The sequence below is a fragment of the Corvus moneduloides genome, chromosome 3, assembly GCF_009650955.1.
Source record: "Corvus moneduloides isolate bCorMon1 chromosome 3, bCorMon1.pri, whole genome shotgun sequence".
NCBI classification, from domain to species: Eukaryota; Metazoa; Chordata; class Aves; order Passeriformes; family Corvidae; genus Corvus; species Corvus moneduloides.
Window position 1 is genome coordinate 69,396,979 of NC_045478.1, and position 20,102 is coordinate 69,417,080.

At 34.9% G+C, this 20,102-nt stretch overlaps 1 protein-coding gene across 1 annotated transcript in view; it reads left to right on the plus strand.

The window, feature by feature from the left end:
* ADGB (androglobin) overlaps nucleotides 1-20,102 on the plus strand; it is a 118,382-nt gene that overhangs the window by 78,899 nt on the left and 19,381 nt on the right. The window contains exons 21-28 of the mRNA XM_032102143.1: nucleotides 2,058-2,192; nucleotides 3,545-3,638; nucleotides 5,169-5,303; nucleotides 6,105-6,258; nucleotides 9,360-9,547; nucleotides 11,101-11,285; nucleotides 18,363-18,559; nucleotides 19,622-19,733. Coding sequence (XP_031958034.1) covers nucleotides 2,058-2,192; nucleotides 3,545-3,638; nucleotides 5,169-5,303; nucleotides 6,105-6,258; nucleotides 9,360-9,547; nucleotides 11,101-11,285; nucleotides 18,363-18,559; nucleotides 19,622-19,733 — 1,200 coding nt within the window. The remainder of the gene's footprint in view (nucleotides 1-2,057; nucleotides 2,193-3,544; nucleotides 3,639-5,168; nucleotides 5,304-6,104; nucleotides 6,259-9,359; nucleotides 9,548-11,100; nucleotides 11,286-18,362; nucleotides 18,560-19,621; nucleotides 19,734-20,102) is intronic.

Consider the following 20,102-nt stretch of genomic DNA (forward strand, 5'->3'; position numbering starts at 1 on the left):
CATTGTATAAAAAAATTAGAACAAAAAAGAAACTCCTTTGGAATATATACTTTAGGAGTATATACTCATACTTTTTGGGTTTTGGCCTGATCTGCAGTAATTTGTGACAGTTTCTATAAATGGAATTGATTTCTGTGTGACAGTCCATCCAAATTTTTTATATTTGTGTTTTCAGAAACAGTTTAACATTTAACTAACTGCGTGTATAGCCATATATTCTTTATCCTCACAAATGAAATGTTTTATTTATAGAGATATAGGTACTTATTTCTAGTTATGGAGGCCACTTGACATTCTCAGTGGATGAAGTTTTCAGCTGATTCATAGGGTAACACCAGACCAATACTTTTTGTGTGTACTTTTCTATATTATTGATTCCTGTTCCATGTTAGGATGTTCTTACTCATTAAGTCAATCTGTGTATGTGTGTGTTCATATATATACAACTTTTACTTTATAATACATTATTTTCCCTTATATGGGGAATGTAGGCTCTGCAGCAGAACTCATTCTTCCGAGCTAAAACATGTGCTGAAAATTGAAGTCTATTTCCCTTCTGTGAAAATAATGATTAGTGGGATCAGAAGTCATCTTGCCACTGTGTTATTTAGTTGTAAAATAGACAAGATTGTAGATCGGACAAATTCATTTTGAAATGTGTTACAGTGATGAATGAATGGGAGAGCCAAAACCTTTCCAGAGGTGCACAGACAGGACTCATCTTAGAACATGTTAAATTCCAGTTGAGTATTAGGAAGCCATTTTTCACCATAAGGCTAATCAAAAATTGGAAAAGAAAATTAAATTATGGTCTCCATGATTATGGAAGTATTAAATAATGGACTGGACATTTACTCAAGAACATGAGCAACCTATTCTAAATTCATCCCACTTTGGATGTGGGATCAGACCAGATGACCTTCAGGGGTCCCCTCCAGTCTGTATTATTTTGTGATTGATTATATGCTTCTCTTTTATAAAAGTGGTTGTGCCATTCATATTGTTGAGTTCTAATCTGGTTTATATTGAAGTGGGCTTGTGTAATCTTTCAGCCCTCAAGTATTAAAGAAGCTTTCTAGCATTTGCAAATGCAATAGTGATAAGAAATGATGGTTTGAGAGCACAGCCAGATTTAGCAATATTGAGTAAAAGTGATTAGATTGAAATGTGTGATCTGGCTGATGAAAGCAGTATCTTAAGATAGTTTGTTTGCCTGCAGTGTTGTCTACATTTTTCAAGCAGATTCCTCTTCTCCTTTTTGTTTGTTGGTACTTCCTTTTGCAGCACTTCTTCCTTCCTATCATGCTGTCTTGGTCCCGTTTGTTTCATATGTGTGCAGTTCCAAACTACCCCCAGGCACTGGCCTCTTGGAGTGTTGCTCCCCACACCCTTCCCTAAGTCCTGGTGCTGATGGCTCCCAGGATGCTAACTTTAGGCAAGAATGCCTTCAAAGAGCTCATTGCTAACCTCTCAGAACCTACTAATTATGTTCCACTTCAAAACTCTTTGGTAACAGAAAGTCAGTCAGATAAATGAACTCTCCCTTTATCATAGATCTTACCCTTATTCCATGGCTCCTTTGCAAAGGCTAAACAAAACGTTTCAAACAACTCTGGTGTTTAAATTATTATTTAATAAAATAATCAGATTGAGAGACAGAAGTACTTAAAATCTTGTGAAGCTCTTTTAAACTGTGTACAGAGTCAGACTTCAGTGTATCAAATCCTCTTGGTTCATGTTTGGAAGAATATTTTGAAATTACAGTAGGAAACATGATTCTAAAATGTGTCCTGCAATAGCTGTTCATGAAGAGAAAAATTAAATTATTTGGTGTTTGGAATTAGCAAAATAGCTTACATTTTGACTTTGTGTAATTACACAGTATATTTTCTCTGCTTTTATCATGATAAAAAAAATTCAAGAGTAATATTTTCATCATAAAAATTTTAAGCTTAAAATAACTCTCTTGCTATTTTGTGTTTATTTGGGTTTTTTTTTTCTTTTTAAATTCATTAAAGGCAGCTTTGTTGGTGTTGCTCATTCTCCCATTCCTTCAGAGAGCAGTGAGGAGAAATCCCTTAGTAGTTGGGAGAACCAAACTCCTACATCTGAAGAAGAAGCAGCAGCTGTCAAACTTCAAGCCATCTGGAGAGGGACCTATATTAGGAAAATACTGAAAAGCAGAGAACCAGGTGTGTCATTAAAAAATGCCTTTAAAAAATGTTTCATACTTCATCTTATTCAAATCTTTACTCTAAAGAGTTTTTTACTAATTAACATCTAGGTAAAAGTAACTGAAACTAATGAAATAGAACTTAGAGTTCTATTAAGTACACCTAACCACTTAGTTAGAACATATGATACTAAAAGTGTGTGAAAGATACACCCCCCCTAGATTTGCATAGATACTAAACCAGAATTTACATTAATGTAGATTTAGGTCAGAGCTGGGCTAAATGTTAGGGTTTTTTTCTGGAAATGTAAAGGAAATCATAAAAGAACCTAAGCATCATAATGGGTAATCAGTGGAGCACACGCAGTATTGAAGTCTGATGCTGTCCTCCAAAGATACTGTGCTGACACTATCCTTCATTCTTATGCATATAGATAGAGAAATCTTGCATAGCAGTTCAAGACTTGTAGCACATTTCCTATTCAGCAATTCTGTTATCTCAGCTGGAATACTGTGTCCAAGTGCAGTGTCCACAGTACAGGGAGAAAGATAGATAACAGCCGCAAAATTCTGAGTAGAGTTGTAAGGATCAGGATTAAATATATGCCTTGTACTTACAGGTTAGCTTGTAATGTCAGAAAGATCAGATGAAAAAAGACTTTGCTACAATCTTTAAATACGCACATGAGAAAAGGAATTTGATAGTAACAGGATCTTTAGGCTGAGATCCAAAGATTGTGACTTGAATCCGTACATACTCAAGTTAGAAAAAATGGCATTTATTTTTAAAAGTTTATTTGTTGGAATAAACCAAGATTTGTGTTGTACTACTGAAAACTTAAAAATCAGACAGTCTAGTCTTCATCTGTATTCCGTGTATAGAATTAGACACCTTGAGATGACAACACATCCTGTTATCTGAGTTACCCAACATGGGTGGGATGAATTACCCATTGGAGCTGTCCAATTCTTTTCCTTTTAGCTACACAGATAGTTTAGGTACATCCCTACCCCTTCCTGGTATCTGCCGATGAAAGTTGCTGGGAGTTAAATAGCCTATTCTCTGAGGCCAGAGATTGCCACATATCACTACAACATGTTACAGTGAAAAAACCTGTAAACTGGAGAAAATATTGATCGCATCATTTTTGCAGTTGTAGGAGTGCTGAAAAGTACAAAGATGATGATGAATGGAATATACTCTGTCAAAGGAGAAAACAGTTTTCAGCTCAGTGAGACTTCTGTAAAACTCCAAATAAATAAGGCAATTTACTTGTGCAAGTGGCATTTTTCAAAAGTATTTGGCAGGTGTAATTTAGAACAATAAAAAAATTGGATGTTATAATTTCTAACTTATTTTATTATCTCTAGGTACTAAAGAAAACACTGATGTTGAAGAAACTTTGAAAAACCTATGGACTGTGATTGAGTTAAATTTTGAACAGTGTGCTGTAACGTTGTTAAGGTAATCATGCAATAAACTATTTTATTGCAGGCAATTGTCATAAACTCCTATTTCACAAAATAAACATAGTAAGGGTATTATTAGTGTCAAAATTACAAAATCCTGATGGAAGGGATGAAATGTTTTTACCAAATATATGCTATGCTTTATTCCGTGTACTCTACATGAGTAAAATCTAATTTTTAGGTATGTTACAGATTTTTTCCTACAGTTTGAGATAGAATATTACCTTTTCCCTGTGTTTAATTTTTTTAGTATTTGGTAGGCTGTTCCATAAGGATAGATCTGATACTGATTCCTTAGTTAAACAGTTAACCAGTTGTTTTAAAGAAACTTTTTGATTTGTGCTATCTGTGAAGGAATTGTGGTTAACATAAGAAAGGAGATAGCTATACTATTTAACTGTAACCAGTTTATTATCTCATATGGGGACTTTTTTGTTGCATTTGCTTGAAGGCAAGTAGATGTATTTCTAGGTAGATTCTCTCCCTGGTATTTTATTACAGCTTTTGAAAAGACAGCTATTCTAATTTCAACAGTGTTCATTAAATCATTTGCAAGCATGACACCCTTTGGGGATCCCATATTTCCATTAAGTCCTTCAAAAATCTCTGTGCAAGTGTTCACACAACTGATCTAGCAGTAAATCAATTCTTCCAAAGATGAGGAGTGCAAACTGACAATAATTACTGCCTGTGGATATAAATCCTCACTCCTTATAAGCAGCAATTTGAGCAACACTCACACCAGGTATAATTTTATATCACTTTTTAGTGTTTCTAATCCTGTAAAATCTGTGTACATTGATGGTATCAGGACTTTGCAACCACAGCCTTGTTTTAAGTATTAGCCATGCATTTTAGATTTGCAGCATCTCTACCTCAGCAAGGATGAGATGCAGTTTTCAGTCTGCCTTCAGACTTTTGAAACTTACGGGGTTCATAGGCATTGTCCTGAGGGATACATTTGAGTGTTAAAATCATGCTAATGTACTTGTGCTTAATGTTGTTTTAGCAGCTGACAGATTTCCATTTAACATAACAATCTAGCGCCTTGGCCAATAAGTTTTGCTTTTATTCCTTTGTTGTTCCCAAAAGTTTTAAAACTAAATAAGGGCATTTTCATCTCCTAATGATTCCACAGCTTTAAGACGACAACTCAGTTATGCTAACTGATATTTATTAAAAAAAAAAAAAAAAAAAAAAAAAAAAAAAAGAAAAAGAAAGAGGTAAAGTTTTGTAGAAGCCATAACATTTTGGGGTATTAGAAGCAGTCAGAGTCATGGGTAGACTGATGAACAGGAATATGTGCATATATTTGCCATGAGGTCTGAAAGAGCTGATCCCTCCATTATTCTTTTTTTTTATTTAAGAGTGAACAGCTACTAGAGAAACATTAGTAACACATTTTATGTTGTTGTTTTACATTCATGTACAAAGTACTTATGCTTCATGATCAGCATAAGTAAAAGTCAGCATATATATAAATGCCATCCTGATTAGATTTAAGTCTTTGTTTTCTGCTTTCCAGAGAAATGTTTAAAAGAAACTGTAATTCAGTTGAAAAGTTTCCTTGTTATGAAGATGAATGGTGTAAGACATATTTCACTGACTATGCAGTAACATATGCTGATCAACCACCAAATGCATGGTTTCTGGTTTTCAGGTGAGTTTCACAGAGCCCTATACAACTCCTATGGGGAAGTAGTATTGATACACTGTGTTTTTACACTAACCTGCTTAAAAACTTACTTCTTATCTGTCTGCTTTCCTTAAATTCTGATGTATACTTGTTCTGGCTTTGGCAGGAACAAATTTCATTTTCTTCTTCATTTCTTCTTCATTTTCTTGTTAGTAGCTGGTACAGTGCTGTGTATTTGGATTCAGTGTGGGAATAATGTTGATAACACACAGATGTTTTGGTTGTTGAGTGCTTACCCCAGGTCAAGGACTTCAGTGTCTTATGCTCTGCCAATGAGGAGGTGGACAAAAATCTGGGAGAAGCACAGCCAGGACAACTGTCCTGAAGTGGCCAAAGGGATGCTCCATACCACAGAATGTCATGTTCAGTATATAAACTGGGGGAGAATTACCTGGAAGGGGGCTAATCACTGCTGAGGAGCAGGCTGGGCATTGGTCAGTGGGTGGCGACCAATTGTATTGTGCATCACTTTCTTCTGTTGGGTCCTGTTACTCTCTCTCCCTCTCCTTATCATTAAAAATATTAATATTATTAGTATATTTGTTAGTATATTTTGTTTGAATTGTTAAACTGTTCTTAACACATTAAATTTATATTTTCTTTCTGATTCTTTCCCTCGGGTGGGTTGGGTGTGGGGAGTGAGTGAGCAGCTGCATTGTACTTAATTGCTGGCTGGACTTAAACCATGACAATATTTTTGATTTGTGCTGCACATATCCTTTTATTTGTGAAAATAATTTTGATATAATTTAAATATTTTTTTAGAGAAATATTTATTGTCCCAGAAGACATGCTTGTATTGACAAAGGTGTTTACCACTATCCCTTCCTGTAGACTTCATGTTCTTGATAATGACACACAGGAGGAAATGCCACATGCCTTTTTCAAAGTCACACCTCATGTTTATCCCAAAAATAAGGTAAATGCAAGAAGTTGTTGTGAAAAGCATAATTTTAAAAATAGTAACAAGTGCCCAGATTCTGTGGAGATTTTTATCTGTTTCTTAGTGTTCTACTTAAAAGTACACCCTTATTTATCAGCGAATTCGAACAGAGACCATCACTGACCTGCTTCTGTGCTAAATATTTATTACTGAACTTTTGATTATTCTCTCCTCTGTCGTCTTTCCAGCTGCTATTATTATGGGGTTTTTTTCTCTTTTATCATGCGTAACAGTGAGTGAGCACAGTAAACTTTGAACCAATGTTTAACTTGTGGCCATAAAAATTTTGAACAAGGAATGATAAGTGTCCATCCTTTCTTCCCATGGGTACAGCACAGTAGCCTCAATGATTGTCAATTAGTAATGAAAATGGCCCTTATATTGGATTCCTGTTCTTCCCTATTGAAGAAGTCCCCTCCTAAAGCAACATTTCTGTTATTGTTTGCTAAACTAATGGTTTATATTTTGTAATATTAAATGTGGCTAATAGCAGTAAAGAGTGATTTTTAGAGTACTAAAACACAGTTGTGCAGGCATGCTGTATTTTTATACTTGTTCTTATTTCATTTCTCAATCAATGAGCTCCTGAGTTCCTCAGTAAGAATATAACCTTATACTCTACAATTTAGCTTGTCTTCTTCCTATTTCTTAATAGTTGATTATTGTTTCAGTGGACCTGCACAAGCTTCTGAAAGCTCTGTTGATACTTTGACAAGACATTTTGCAATTAGCAAACACAGAATACAATGGTATTATTTTAATCTGTTACATTTTTTTATTACAGTATTTTGTAAAAAACAGTCACCAATGTAATACATCAAGCAAGAAATTATACAGTATGCCTGAATTCTTAAATGTCAGTATTATTACATAAAAAGTCCCTTTTTTAAAAAAAATACACCTACCAGTTCTGCTTCAAAACTATGACTCAGCAGTTTACAACAGAGCTAAAAAGGAGTCCTGTCAACAGATACTGTTTCACTGCTGCAGAGACACTCCTGGAACACACTAAAGTTCATTTCAGAATGATTGACAATAAAGATTAAATCTGCACACTAGCACTAAAGTCTGTCTTCTTTTTGCAGACATTACAGCCTAAATAGAAACTGGCTACTTGCTTAGCATTTGGATTTTTTGGGGTTGCATTAAATTTTCTTATTTTATGGTGTTTTCTTTCCACTGCTAGATACAGTTGAATTTGGTTTAGTTCTTGGTGGTCTTTTTTTAATTCTATGCTTTTTATTATTCACAAGTCTTTTGAACTGATTGTAGAAAAGGATAGAGATAAGCACTCGAGCTGCAGCTGACCTACATAGATAAGTTTAAGAAATCATCACTACCACCATGTTTAGTCTAGAAAATAGAAGTCTGTTTGAGCAAGGACACTGCTCAGTTATTTGTCTTAACTAGTAGTAGAAGGACATAAGGGAATCATCTTACTTTGCCATAAAGCTAGTTTGGGTGGTATATTAGAAAGCAAATCTTTCTGATTCTAGAGACAGTGAATTGTAAAAAGATATCAAAGTAAGTAGTGAAACTTCTGGAAGGTTTTTTAAGAAAGAGACATAAATTTTTTTGGGGTTGTTGAGATCTATTTTCTTATTTCTTAGTAGTGACTTGATCTTCCTACCAGACACAAAATTCAGTTATTGTGCTAATTGCTTGTAGTACTCAGAAAGTGCTCACTCAAACTTTTGGTCCTAAGTCTAAATTTTCTGGATATTTATAGTGAGCATTAAGATTATATAACATTATCTTTATAAATAGGTATACAAGAGAAATTGTTCTTTTCATGCACCCCATGCTGTCACAAAGCAGTTGAATATCTGGCTAAATCCTTCTCAGTTTCCAGGTGTACTTGATAAGAACAGAGGGGCCTGTGACTCTATGCTTAACTAGATGTTTAAGTAGTGAGTTCTCCTGAATGGTTACTCTGAGTGATTGCTGTTACCTTGTGGTGATTAAAGGTTATAAAGTGCCTTACAGCTACAATTGCACAAATTGGAATAATGAATAATTTATTTTACTTTCATTCTAAATATTCAGTATTCCTGGAGTCCCAGCCCTGCATTATTGGATAGTCCTAAAATCACAACCCTATTTATTATAAGGATTTTTCAACAAAGCTGTTTTTGCTGGTAAATGCTGGTTTCTTTAAACTGAATTTAGAAGAGGACTAAAAGAGCTAAAACCTTTCAAAGAATTTTCATTTGGACTATTTCTTGGGTGGAACATGACATTTTAATGTTTGAAATAGGGAGTTAGTAGGACTATTCAGAGTACATGAAGAAGGGACTTAATTCTGAGTTCCCCTGTAACATTACAAGTGGCCATTGCACTCCTTATATCCCTTTTCCCTGCCCCTGCCTTTCAAGTAATCACATTCATATTACCTTCATTTTCACAAATACAAATCTATCAAAGTTTGAAACTTTTTGTGTTATATCCTGGCTCCTTATATTCCTATTCTCAGGATTCATAAAGAGCACCTATCTGCACCAGCCTTATTAATTGTGTGTTACATTTTGTGGGTTTTTTTACTTGCATTTTCTAAAACTAGAAATATTTTTTCTTAAATCAATACCTTCACAAAAATAAGAATAGTATCTTGGAATTTCATGCTTTACCTGCAATGGCATTATTGAATTAGGGTAAATGTTAATTTAACCTCAGATTTGAAGACCAAAGTAATCTCATCTCTAAGTTTCCATGCAGCAAACTCATCCACCTCTACTTTCGCACTGCCTAAGCATGAAGGAGCATTTTAGATCATCAAATAATTTGGTTAGAAAGTGACTGCAGGGCATTGGTTGTGTCTGCCCCTAAAAATACCTGCCAGCTTTGCAGTTAGATGAAATTGTATTTAACTTGCTATGTAACTTTCTGCAAAATAAAAATTGCTAAAATTAGAGACGCTTCATAGATTAGAATAGACTGGAGTTGTAATATTCTTGCTGATGAAGGACATCTTATTATATTAATAAGTGTAATGGACAAAAAGTGTATTGCCTGTAGTCATGGAGTGCATTTTGAGTAGTGTTATTGCCACATGAAAATGGCTTGTTTTCCCTTTTCAGAAAGGATACACTTTTGTGGCTGAAGCACACACTGGTGACCAACCTGTGGCAGCTGGAAAATGGAAGCTCCGCTTCATCAGTTCCCAGAGTCCACTTCCATTTCTCTCTCGTGAGGCTGTAAATAATATCTATTCTACTAAACAATTTAAGGAGTATTACATCCCCAACGATGAGTTTCTACTGTTTAGGTAAATACTGAGAGAAGAATGAACAAATTCTGGTTCTTATATGGGTCATCCTTTCCAGAAAAGTGTGTTCTTTCCTCTTTCTTAGAAGAGGAGAATATTGATGCAAGTATCGGAATTTTATGGGCTATGAAATTTAACATTTGATTAGTGAAAGTGTTATTTTGTGAAATATTGCCACTGCTTAATGAAGAACAGGTGTGAAGTACACAAACTTTAGCTTTAAAATCAAAATTCAATATTTTGCATTTCTATAAGATCAATCTTCTCCATATGCCAATTACTGAAATTCCATAGTACTTCTGGGGATTAAATATGTATTAAAATCAAGATTTTGCAAGTGCAGAAGAGACATAAAATTTGATTTTTTTCTCAACTACGGAGATAAAGCTTTAATTATTACAGGAATAAAACATTTTTTTCCTGATATATGAGACTAATTTCCATCTTGCAGTATTGGCAGAAAAATTTGTATATGTTTTATTTTAGCATGCTGATTCTTTTAGGAGAATACATTTAATAAAAATGTGAGTTGGTTTTTATTAATCCCTTTTTATTGATTAAAGTTCATTAAAATCCCTTCTGAGTTCAGAACTGACCATTACTAAATTGCTATACTGAAGTTTTTACACAAAGAACTACACACTGCACTACAACAAGCCCTGTGCTTAGAGCTGATTAAATGTGTATATTTTGAAGGTTAATTCTAAAATATTTTACATTGATTCCTGAAGGCTTTTTTCAATATTTCAAACCAATGGATTATTCTTGAGATAGAGGTCTCTTTAAGAGAAGGAATCACTTTCAGTATAAATGAAGAAAGCATGTAATGGAAATATAACAAATGCACTGAAATTTTGTAAAACTCTCTTTCTTGATGATTTTCATTCTTTTCTCCCTTCTGATGTTACCATTCTTTAAAAAATATTATTTTAAGATAGTTACATATTTTTAGCTCCAAATGTGCTGAAGTCAGGGTGATGGATTTTTTTCTTTGCTTGTTTGGTGACATTAGTCATAACAATTGGAATTTATGGACAAAAAGCATATAATGCATAAAGCAATGGGGCACAACAATTATTTAAATTTTGTCCTCAAACTCTTATTTTACAGGTTTTTAATGTCACAGTCTTTTAAGCTGACCAAAGTAGCTGCTGCTATCAAAGGAGATATCTCCACCCTTTTGAAAGCAAATAATTATTTTTTTTTCCTCAGGTACTTTTTTAATTATACAGTTCCCTAATGTGGCTAATGTTATTCAACAAATAAAAGTACAGTAGGAGGTTAAATGCCTATTTGGACATTTGATAAGGTAGTGGAAAAAAAATAGCTAGACCACCCCTTTTTTTCAGCAGCAGAAGTTGCTTTGTTTGTTGATTCACTGCACTAAACTTCACTACAGGAAGTGTAGCCCATCCTATTCCAGGAAAACAGTTGATTCAGGACTCAATTTTAATTGTCTGCTTCCAGTTCAGCACAACATTTAGGTACTTTCCTAAAAAAGAATGATCAGGTATAGTTGGTTATACTGCTATAATTTTTTTCTTCCTCTTTAGGTATTTTGTAAAAGTCACAGCACCACATACTGCTACATTGCAGGTACAAACCTCTAATTCAGATGTGTTCATTAAACTACAAGTCCTAGATAATGAGAAGGAAATTACAAGTGTCATTGGAAAGGGCAATGCAGTAATCCCAGTTTTTAATTTCTGGGGTAATCAATCACTTCCGAGCTCCTACTGTAAGTATTGTATGCTGTATTTGATAATTTTATTCACTGGATGATATACAGTCTTACAGAAACTTTTGATAATCACAGAAAACACTATTTTTTCCTGCTCTTTTCATTAATCTCTAATTGCTTTGACATTGAGTGAAATCAGCTACATTTTTGAGCAATGAACAGAAATCCTTGGCCCTCAACACTGAGAAAAGTTACTGAAATTATTGATTGAAATAAGATCTCCAGCCCCATTTTTTTCATCTGCCTTTTGGTCTTGTATTATAACTACGTAAAGAGTTTCGTGGATAGTGAAGTAGCTTTTCAGCTGAAAATTTGTATGCATATACTTGCCTTGTCCTCAAGAATTGAAATATCTTTTACTTTCAATATCTTGCAACTATTTGTTTGATCTTACAGTTCAAAAATTTGGCTGTTAGGAAAGTGATGCTCAGACCGTGAGGCATGGTAGATAATTCACAGATTGCACTGGGCCTTGTGGTCTAAATGCACCATCCTGAGCCTCAGTCCTTTGAGCAGAAGCACACATTTTATTGGTTTCTTATCCATCATAGGAGCCCCAGAGCACCAGGTAAAAGACTCTTTAATAAATGATGTAATATTTATCCTTAAGAAAAACTCTCAATTTTTCACTCTGCTACAGCTTGAAATGATACTCATGGAAATAGGAGACACTGAAGTAAGAGCCACTTGCCCCAGACTTGGAAAGTTGCAACAGAAGATATAAATGCCCATTATACTTTGTCAGTTCTTTACCATAGCAACTTAAATACTGAGAAAAAGTTAAAACTCTCAGTAACACTTGAATTTAAACAAAATTTCATTTGTAACAAATGTATTTGAAAACTACAGCAAACACTTTAGACACTTTTGGCTGAACAGTTGAATCTGAGAAGCCTATTTGCTCAAAGTCAGGCTATTTTATTTTATTTTATTTTTTAAATGTAATTTTATTTTATTTTATTTTATTTTATTTTATTTTATTGCCATTCATTACACTGCAGTCTTGTCAGCTCAGTTCTTAGTGATAAAAACCAGTGTGTGTTTAAAGGTCACCTTTCATAAGTATGCTAAAATCCATGTACTTTCTCTAAGTACTTTGAAACTAGTGATGGTACCTAACAAAAATCCAGCTGACATCAGTTAAAAGTGACCTTCTGTAGTCCAGAAAACTAACATTCTGAATCTACTGCATGCCCAAATCTGGCACCATGTAAATATTGGGCGAAGAGGCAAGAAAGAAATTGCAGCCAATCTCTTTTCAGCAGTGCCCAGTGACAAGACAAGAGGCAATAAGCAGAAACTGAAATATAGGAAATAAGTTTAAGCATTAGAAAAGGTGATTTGGAGTGCATGGTTGTTCAGTTTAGGGGGTTTTCTTTTCTTTTCCTTTTCTTTTTTCTTTTTTCTTTTTTCTTTTCTTTTCTTTTCTTTTCTTTTCTTTTCTTTTCTTTTCTTTTCTTTTCTTTTCTTTCTCCTTTCTTTTACTGTTCTTTTGGTTTTGGTTGCTTTTTTTTTTTTTTTTTAATAATTGTTTCATTTTTACTCTCAATGTGTCAATCACTGCCCAGAGAGTGGTTTTGGAGTCTTCATCCTTGGAGATTATTAAAACCCAACTGAATCTGGCTGTGAGGAGCCTGCCCTAACTACACCTGCTTTTAGCCACTGGATTGAACTAAATGATCTCCAGAGGTGTCTTCCAGCCTCTTCCAGGAGCATTCAGCCTCCAGTGATCCTGTGATATCAGTTAGTAGTTGTGGCTTATGTTTTGTGGGGTTTTTTTTCTTAATAATACAGAAATAGTCCAGTTTCCTTGGATGTGCTGTCCCACTAAGGAAGTATTGATTTACAAATGGACTTAGAGATCCTTCAGCTTGAGATTTTAGCAGTAGTCTGCCATCATCTCCCTCTGATGTAGTGTTAAAACTTCAGGTTCACTCCAGAGGGCAGTTAGGTTATCCAGACATCCTCTTTCATGCTTCATTTCCAGACTTTCAGAAGTTAGAGGTCTGCCAGACTCAGTACTCAAAAGAGTTACCATCAGACACTATTGGCCATTTGTTACTGGCATTTTTTATGATTTGATGAAATTGTGGATGGGCTGCTAAAAACTAGAACAAAACTGGAATGAAGGTTTTGTCATCTGAATGTACTCTCGGCCAGTGGATTGACATTTGATTTTGAAGTGCTGTTTAACTTTACTGTTCAAAACCAATAAGTACAGTTGAATGAGGTACATAATTCTTAGACATACTTTCAGCAATGGTCCCTGTAGTGCTCAGGTAACTTTAAACAAAAATTAAGTATCTTCTGCCTGCCTCCATTACACTTCTTATATGTAATAGATTTTAGAGGCTACAGCCATGCCATCTTCTTCGATAATCTTCATTTGTTTTCCTGTTTTCTATACACCTCATTTCTTAATCAAATGATTTCCAGTTTATTTGTGTACTATTTTGAATTATTCGTTGTAGCTATGTGTTTCAATTTTGAAATTAATTCTTCATAAGAATTACAAGTTTGCTTAAATGAAACAGATGTTTATAAGCAAACAAGTCTGCTGCTGTACTCTCAATGGACACTACTATACATAAGATATGTAAGATACTAAAGTCTTCAGTTCTTCTATGAAGACTCCTAAACAATAAATCTTCTGTAAACCTGAGTTTCCCTATTTGAGCATATTGAGAACCTGAGGCAAAGACAATATGCTGAAATACTGCATTATTGCTTTGCTAAAGCCCAAAATAGCATTATATTTCATCTGCTCACCTCCACTATTTTGAACTATGGAGTTTCCAAACATGATGCTTTAGAATAATGTATAATATGAAATTCAAATGCTTTATGGGAAAAAATAATTTATTTAATCATATTTATGAAACATCTTGATTTCTGTCTCAACTGCACCTTGTTATGACCAGAAATGTAAAATTTAGTCTTATGAAGACCATGCTTTAAAAATGTAATTCCTCAGATGAAAACATTAGGGTTTTAAAGGAAGTTATAGAGAAGCTGTCATGATTCTTTCTGAGTTACCAAGATCAGCTACCAAGTAGCTATTTTTGGTTACTGGTTTTTGAATATGGAAGTGGAATAGTAAATTTAATAGTACACTGGTGGAAATAGAAACAGGAAAGTATAAAATAGCTCATCTTAGGATCAGTATCACAATAGTGGCAGTGCCAAGTTACCCTCAGTAACGTGAAGGAGAAACTTACTTTCAGGAAACTGTCTTGCTGCAAAGATGATAATCTGAAGAACTGAAATAAGTTAAAAGGCACAATCAAGTGACAGAGAAGATAAATGGGTTCCAACAGATGCTGGAAGGGAGAGGATGGGGCAGAATAACTAAAAGGGGCATTTTGTCTTTGCCAGTCTACCAGGATGCGTATGTGAGAACTTTGCAAAATATCCTTAGAAATCAGACACACACATTCTAGCTCTAATGTGCTGTGATACAAATAATTTCTGCTAATTTAGAATTATTTTAATCCATCATGAATTATTCAGTGAAATACCTGTTACATTAACCTGATTGAAAATAGTGAGGTTTTTGTATCAGGGCCTATTCAGCAGTGGCAGCCATAAAATTGTGTTATGATTTTAGACTATATTTGAAGTTGAAATGAATATTCTGATGCTCTTTAAGTGTGTGTGAATATATAGAGAGTTACCATTGAATGAATGAATGACTGTGAAGCTGTCACTGTTTGTTGGTTTTTTACTATTACTTGTATTTTTATGATACTAGACCAACTGGCCTTAACACTGAAGTTCTTTTCCTATTAATATACATCCTGTATATCACAAAGAATATACTTTGTGTAGAATCTTTCATAGCATCCAAACAAAATGAAAATATTGTGAAATGTACTCAGTATAACCAATATGACAGTATTGTATTATGCAACCTACTGAGTGTCTCTAGGTTCAGTAGTGGTTCAGTTTATGGCATTGTAAAAGCATGGTTCTTTGCTGTTGTCAAAAGTGTTTTTATGGCCTGTACTATAACAGTATAGAAACACTCAGAAATACTGATGCCAAATTCAGGGGGAGATTTGTACAACTGACATTCAATACAACAAGATTCCTTCTTTGTTCTCTAAAAAAGTGTGTTTTCTCAGCATAGGAATAACCAGAAAACACTGCTGTACCATTGGCATCAAACTTGTTAGTTAAGACAGATACAGTCCCTACATTTGAGACTTATTCACTACCACACATGTTCTGCCTCTCATAGAATTGATCACTGTGTTGCCAGAAGTCCTCTTAAGTGACATTATTGTGCAAGCATCACCAATAAAACATTATCTCTCTTGCCCACCCACAGCCTGTTAATTCATCTCAAGTCACAGCTGTTCTATAAATGTCTTTCACAGCTCAAAACCTACATTAAACCTCTTGATTTTGAATATATTTACCTCTTTTGAGATGTAGCAGATGACTTTGACCTTGAAAATTTGCTTGACAATAAAGGAGTTACATATTGACACACACTGCAAGCACAATTCGTTTTGTTGATACAAGCACAGCAGTTGCATAAGCACAGATGGGCCAAGTGAATGTTCACAATCCTTTCATTTTCCACAGTAACAGTCTGATATAATCCTCTCACAAAGTATCAAAATATCTTTCAGATATTTGCTTGAATCTGGAAGCAACGTAGGTAGGAGTTCTTTCTAGTCAGAACTTAGGAAAACCAAGAGTGACATATACATATTTTTGTATGTAGTAAGAAAACTAATTTGGTGTTACAGCACTACCTGGTGACCATTGCAAGAATTGTTGGCTGTGTATGTATTTTGGGAAGCTTTTCCAAGTGATCCTTCCTGCAAGGGAAAGAGAATGAGTCTTAAGGGGGATTCCATCATTCTGAGATATCTTCATGGCAGGATCTCCCTCTGGGAAAATCATTATAGAACTTTTCAATACTCAAGCTCTTCAGGTTTAGGAGAGAGAGAAGAGGGGGATAGCGAGGCATTCCTGAAAGCCAGTTGTAGCCTAAGGAATACAGCCTCCCTTGAACTCCACCTATCTTGATAGGTAGAGGTAAACTCCTTCAGAGGGCAGTACACATCTCCTAAAACCCCGACACAACACCTGGAGCAGAGCTTACCTCTCTGTTGACTCCAAGGGAGTACATCTAGGTGGCGTCCCTGCTTTAAAGCTACCTTTTTGTAAATTATTTGCACTGGCCCTTGCTAACAGTGCTTGGACAGGCACTGAAGATCATTCCTGACTCGAAACCTTTATGCAAATATTGCAAATGGTAACCTAAAGGCAATTTACCCAATTAGAAAATGTCTTCATTTTCTTCCATCTGGAATACAAATTGTTTCTTTGCAGCAGGTTTTCTTGCAGATGTAGAATATTCAAGATTCTGCTCTTTGGATGTTGTTTCTTATTCATCCAAATGCACTTCTATTGAGTGAAAGCCTCGTGATTTTGGATCCTTCTGATGAAAGACCTAATAATCCAACCATTGTGAATTATGTCTACTTTCACCTTCACAGCATGGGAAGTTAACTGATTCCTGGAAAGCTCAGCAGCATCTGAGTGAGAAACTATTCCACAGTTACAGGCTTACTTAGGCATAATGCCTTTTACAAAATAACAGCCCTGGAGCTGCAGCACCTAAAAAATGGTTTAGAAGAAACCAAGTATTGTCTTTCTTCACATTTCTCTCACAGGCCTCCTTGCCACAGGGACAGCAAGAGGGATAGCTCTGATGCTAAAGATTCTGAATGCAATGCAGAAGAGCAACTCATAACTTGTGATTAGGAGTTTGAGACCTCTTTAAGAGACCATCTCAGTAAGGTCTTCCTTTGATTTCCTGACTTCTATTGCTTTTCTTAGGAACAAGGAAGCACTGACTTATGCAGAGGAAAGATGCAATAGGAAATAATCCATGGCATTTGACTTTCATAAGAAACAATATTTCTTGACTCCATTTGAGTTTCCAGGGGCACACTTAAACCTCTGATAGGGCATTTATATTTTGACATACCACAAGTAAATTTTGCTGAATCTGGTCTGATTGTCCTGCCACCTCCTGTGAATTTCCCAGGATGTTTCATCAACACACATGAAATTGTGCATTTTTCTTTTGAGGTGTTGCAATGACGAAGTATCATCCTTTGTTTATACAATAAACCCTGGGAAGAGTAAAGCCTCTTGTCCTCAGTGAAGTCAAAATGATATCTCATTCCCAGCTGATGGTCCAGCTGTTGTTAGGGTAACACAGGTGAAGCTGCTTCCCCAGAGGGGAATTATTATGAATGTCCTTATTCAATTTTCTATGAGATGTTCACTTTTAGAATTCTCTTTACTTTCTATGTAGACAAGCAGGCAAAAGAAATTTCAATGGCATTAGAAATGAAAACAAATTTATGTTTCCTGAGTTGATATTTCTGTGACAACCCTTCTTTAGAACATTCCTGTTTTCACAGTTTTTCCACATTAACATCTTCCTTAGGTGAAAATGATATACATTGATAAATGGCAGATCACAAATAGTTTTATGGCTCCTTTCAAGACTGGCTTTTTTTTAGCTCAAGTTAGCTATGATCTTTGTGTCAGGTTGACGCAAAGAGATTGGATAAGAGACTTCGGTAAGGGTAGGCACTGCCAGAACTGTGGCCAATGCACCTCTTCCCTTCATCCAGTTTTACACAATTTGTTAAATTAGGTTAGCCACAAAGGGATCCCATCGTGGGGAGCACAAGGCTATCCATATTCTGTAATATGGATATAGCACAGTGTTGTGGTGTCTGGTGCAGGAAAGAAGCATGGACTTTGAGGGGAAGAAATTATATGGTTTATAAACAGTAACAACACTCATATATACACAGTCTCAAATTTCTCATTATTTACTTTGAAGATATTTGTGATTTGCATGCAAAATGAAATCAGGGTAGTATTTGGAATAAGCATAATTTTAATTGGAACCTTGTGAGTACAATTCAGTACGAGAAAATGGACTATGTTAATTCTTTCTAATACTTTCTGGGAGCATCTGTTTACCTCATACCAGTAATTAATAGAATTTCTGGACCTTTTTTTGTCATTTTGCAGTAAAAAACCAAGAGATTATTCAAAGTAGTACAAGGAAGGGATCGGAAACTGGACAATTGAAAAAAGCAAGTAATAATTCATTAAAGAACAGCAAAAGTTCTTCCAAGTCAGACCTTGTACAGGAAGCTCCAGTGATAAAAATAGATAAATCTTTCATCTTGGAAAACTTTGAAAATAATGTTGGAAGCCCACAACAAGTAAGAGATTATTAATCACTGGGATTTGGGAAGAAAAAAAAAGCAAACAAACAGCAAACAAAGAGTGAAGGGTTATTGCTAATTCTTTTGGTACATGTGGAGATTTTCTATCCTGAGGCAAGAACAAGGAGTCCAAAATTAAGATTATTGGTAGCTTTTGAATGAGGTGATGAAAAAAGGATAATGTACATATATGAATGACTAAATAAGTAGGGAGTTTCATATCAAGGTGATTTACTCTATCTTTAAATGTTTTTCATTTGGCAAATCCAATACAAGTATAGTATAACTTTCACATAAGGATCAGAAACGGCCAGAAATCAAAGTTCTGATGCTTCAATATGAGCTTTCTTTGAAATATGATATTACAGAAGGCCATCTGTAATGGTTTGCATAGAGAAACACCTATTTCCAGTCAGCTGGAAACGTTAGTAACAGACACATAATATCTGCTACTCAAGCCAAGTTTGTCAGAGAGTAATGTCAAACAATGGGTTTTTCTTGATGTCATTTAGTATTGTTTATCTATTTTACAGAAATGAGGTATACTTTCTAAAACAGTTCTTGTTTTTCTATTTCCCCATGTTTTTCTGCTGTGATTTTTTCTTGATAGTTGAATTCAATTGCAACAAAATATCCTAAGAACAGCCCATGGACCCTGTCACCTCTGCCTCACATTAAGGCATTATTGAGTGCTAGTACTAGGGCTCAAAGCCCTGTAGTAGGTCTTAAAATCAGAGACAAATGTCTTTGTTTTAGTACATGGCATACATAGGAAAGTTGCATGAAAATCTTACAGGAATGTAGCTCCTTATTGTATAGCCCAGTTTAGTTTTACTTGATAAACACATGAGTAATTGTTTAATTTCACAGGAATTAAAATAAGATCTGTGGAATTAACATTAATTTTTTAAGCTCCTTGCGAATGCTGTTATGTGCAAGCTTAATAATTAATAACGTGTTTTATTTGCTGAATTCAATACCTGGCACTTTGCTAACCTGCAGGACTTGAATGCTTGCTGTAATTGTTATGACTTCAGCATGTTGCATTTTCTTTCACAGTCTCACCAGTATACAATAGAGGCATTGGTGTTGCATGATAGTTGGCTGCTTACTGAGAGTGAGTCTTTGCTTGTTCAGGAACTGAAAGAAATGCAGAAAAATGAAATCAAAGGTAGGTTAATCTAAGTACATATTTAGTTAAATGTACCATGTTACTGATTTAAAAAAATATATTGCTCCAAGCAACATTTTTTTCACTGTTTGAGTGAAATAACTAGGCAACAAAGATTTTTGTTCTGTAGTTCTTAGAAATGAAGCTTGATTGCATGAATCTACTTCTTCAGTTCACAAAATACAAGGAAATCAGAGAATACACGCAAAACTCACCTTCTTAGGGTTCAGCTTCAGGTAGAGATCTGGAACAGAAACATGCCTGCTGATAATCTAAGAAAATGGACTGAACAAGAGGGTGGAAAAAGGCCTGGTTTGGGAAATGTATTGCTTCTTACTGCTAGGAGAAGAATTTAGCAAGAGGAAGGAC